We start from the raw sequence: 2,757 nt of genomic DNA, 5'->3' as shown, positions 1-2,757 counted from the left end.
TGTAATCTAATTACTCATTTAAATAAAGCATGTAAAATCATAGCACTCTTCTATGAGATGTGCTAGGAGTTCTTACTGCACAGGTAATATGTGACTCTTACTGATACTGTGTTAGAAAAAAAGAAGCTGCACAACTCATCACAGAACAATCAAAGTAACAGTAAAAAATGTCACTGAAACACCATGAAATTTTCAAAATATGTCATCATAGCAAAGTGTATATGGATCTTCTTTTGGAGCTGGTCATTTACATCAAATACATAGACTCATGGTTACAGTTGATTTCTAAAATATTACCAATATTTTGCTGATAGTAAAATCACACTTATATAATAATCTATTGAAACAGTACATAAATATCCTTCACAGGAATATTGTCAAGCAGACCAAAAAATCTCATAGCTATGATCATGAATACAATATTTTTTCCTTTCTTATACGATAGACTTGCAGAAATACAAGCATCTGTTCTGGAATTTAACTGCACGTGGAAGAAAAATGAGAAGCATTATTCATCTTAGAACTTTCAAAATAAATCACTATAAACTATTTTGTCATCAGCAAAACTTTTGTGAATGCACTCTTGACCTCCTTGTTCCTCAGGCTATAGACAAGAGGATTCAACATAGGGATGATCATGGTGTAAAACACAGATGCAACTTTGTCAGTGTCCATGGAGTGACTGGAGCTGGGCTGCAAGTACATGAATATGATTGTCCCATAGAAAATAGATACTGCAGTGAAGTGTGAGGCACAGGTGGATATAGCCTTTCGATATCCAGCACTTGACTGCATCTTTAGGATAGTGATAAAAATGAATATGTAGGATATCCAGATAACTAAGAGAGCAAAAAAGATATTGAAGCTCACTACATAAACAAGAACCAGCTCACTGACATGTCTGTCAGAGCAAGAGAGAACCATAACTGCTGGAATATCACAGAAAAAGTGATGGACCACATGGGCTCCACAGAAAGAAAGACTGAAAGTGTCCCCAATGTGGATGGAGGCATTCAGGAAACCACAGAAATAGGAACCTATAGAAAGACAGACACACACACTTGTAGTCATAGTGGTGGCATAGTATAGGGGCTTACACACTGCTGCATAGCGATCATAGGCCATTGAGGCCAGCAGGTAATTCTCCACAGTAGCAAATGCTACAAAAAAGAACATCTGAGCAGCACAGTCATTGTAGGAAATGATCTTGTCTCCTACAAGAAGCCCAGTCAAGACCGTGGGGGTAACAGCTGAGGAGTAACAAAAATCAACTAAGGACAGGTTGCCTAGAAAAAAGTACATAGGAGTATGGAGCCGAGAGTCCAGGACAATCAGTAGGATCATCCCCAGATTGCCCACCAAGGTGATGGTGTAGATGAGGAAGAAGGTGATGAAAAGGGGAATCTGTAGTCCTGGTTCATCAGTGAGTCCAAGCAGGAGAAAGTGTGTCACATCTGTCCTGTTCTGCATCAGTGCCTTCTTTCAATCACAAGATGGTCCATAGCCATGGGAAAAGAGGAACATGATGACAAAGAAGTTGAATTAAAATGGAAAAGTATAAGTGAGAACATGTGCCTTTGTTGAGCAACAATCTATACTTTGAGAATATCTGGAAAATCATTCTTCCCCAGATCAAATCTGGTATAGTAATTATACAGAAGTTATATGTGCTAGATTTTAAAGATTATTAATGGAGCTCCACCCAACTTCAAAATTTTGTAGTCCATTTAGTCAAATAGATGGATACTATTTACTAACAATAAAAACAATGTGTTGTTGGTTTCCCAATTTACCTCTGAGCTTAAATCTGACTTTCTCTGTTGGTCACTTTTCAAAGACTGCTCTAGACAAGCACTTTAGATGACCACTCTGTGAATCCTCTCAATGATATTAGAATTTGGAGATTATTGCTTTCATGTAAATTGTGGAGCACAAGAAATTGAATAATTCATACATATTACTAAAGTATGAAAACTAGTCTTTGCTTTGAGTTCATAAGTTTGTTTAACCCTTGTTGATTCCCAAGTATCAGAGTCCAATCAGAATTTTAATTAAATTGAAAATGACATTAAATATAATTACATGGATAATTTGGCAAAAACTCAACATTGTTTGAGTTACAGAGCTCTGTTTCTACTTCTAAGCGCACATTCCTGACACAATCTTTTGTTCTCAGACACAAGGACAAGGAATAGGATGTCCTCTAAAATAAGGACTTTGGCTTGCCAATAAGTCCATTTTCCCTTTTTCTTTATCTGTATTTTGGATACTGGCTTAAGTATACATTATCAAATAATCTGAGATTTCTCTTTCTTTCTCTGAATCCCTCCTCCTCTTCCTCCATGCAACTGATTAATAACCACATTAGCACATTTCAAGGACATAACTTAAAAAATATGACTTTATCTCTCCCTTTTCTCCATCTACCTCCTACAGGCAGCTGCTAGATTTGAAGCTTACCTGTGTTTCTCTCAAACTCTAATGAAATTATTCTCAAACATCCTTCTCAGTTTATTTCTAAAATATTTTACTAATCAGAATAAGAGCTGAGCAGGGGATGCTGGACATCTAGGTAGCAGATGTAGCATATCTCTATGTGCAGTAGATATGGTGGGATAACTCAGGTAATGGTAGCAACTTCAGCTTGATGCAGTTCAGTTCTGAAAGCTGTAGGCAGATAATCATCAGCTACAGCACACACAGAACTTCAGTCCATTCACTATATAGGATTCATTGGTCCTTACTGCCTTTCCTGAC

At 37.0% G+C, this 2,757-nt stretch overlaps 1 protein-coding gene across 1 annotated transcript; it reads right to left on the bottom strand.

Moving 5' to 3' along the window:
* Positions 1 to 546: 546 nt before the first annotated feature.
* LOC102926890 (olfactory receptor 5B3-like) lies at positions 547 to 1,470 on the bottom strand. Its single transcript, XM_006995033.3, has one exon. The coding sequence runs from the start codon at positions 1,468 to 1,470 to the stop codon at positions 547 to 549; it is 924 nt and encodes a 307-aa protein (XP_006995095.1).
* Positions 1,471 to 2,757: the final 1,287 nt, after the last annotated feature.

The sequence above is a fragment of the Peromyscus maniculatus genome, chromosome 1 (genome assembly GCF_049852395.1).
Source record: "Peromyscus maniculatus bairdii isolate BWxNUB_F1_BW_parent chromosome 1, HU_Pman_BW_mat_3.1, whole genome shotgun sequence".
NCBI lineage: Eukaryota > Metazoa > Chordata > Mammalia > Rodentia > Cricetidae > Peromyscus > Peromyscus maniculatus.
Note: the sequence above shows the minus strand (reverse complement) of the source record. Positions and strands in the feature narration are given on the sequence as shown.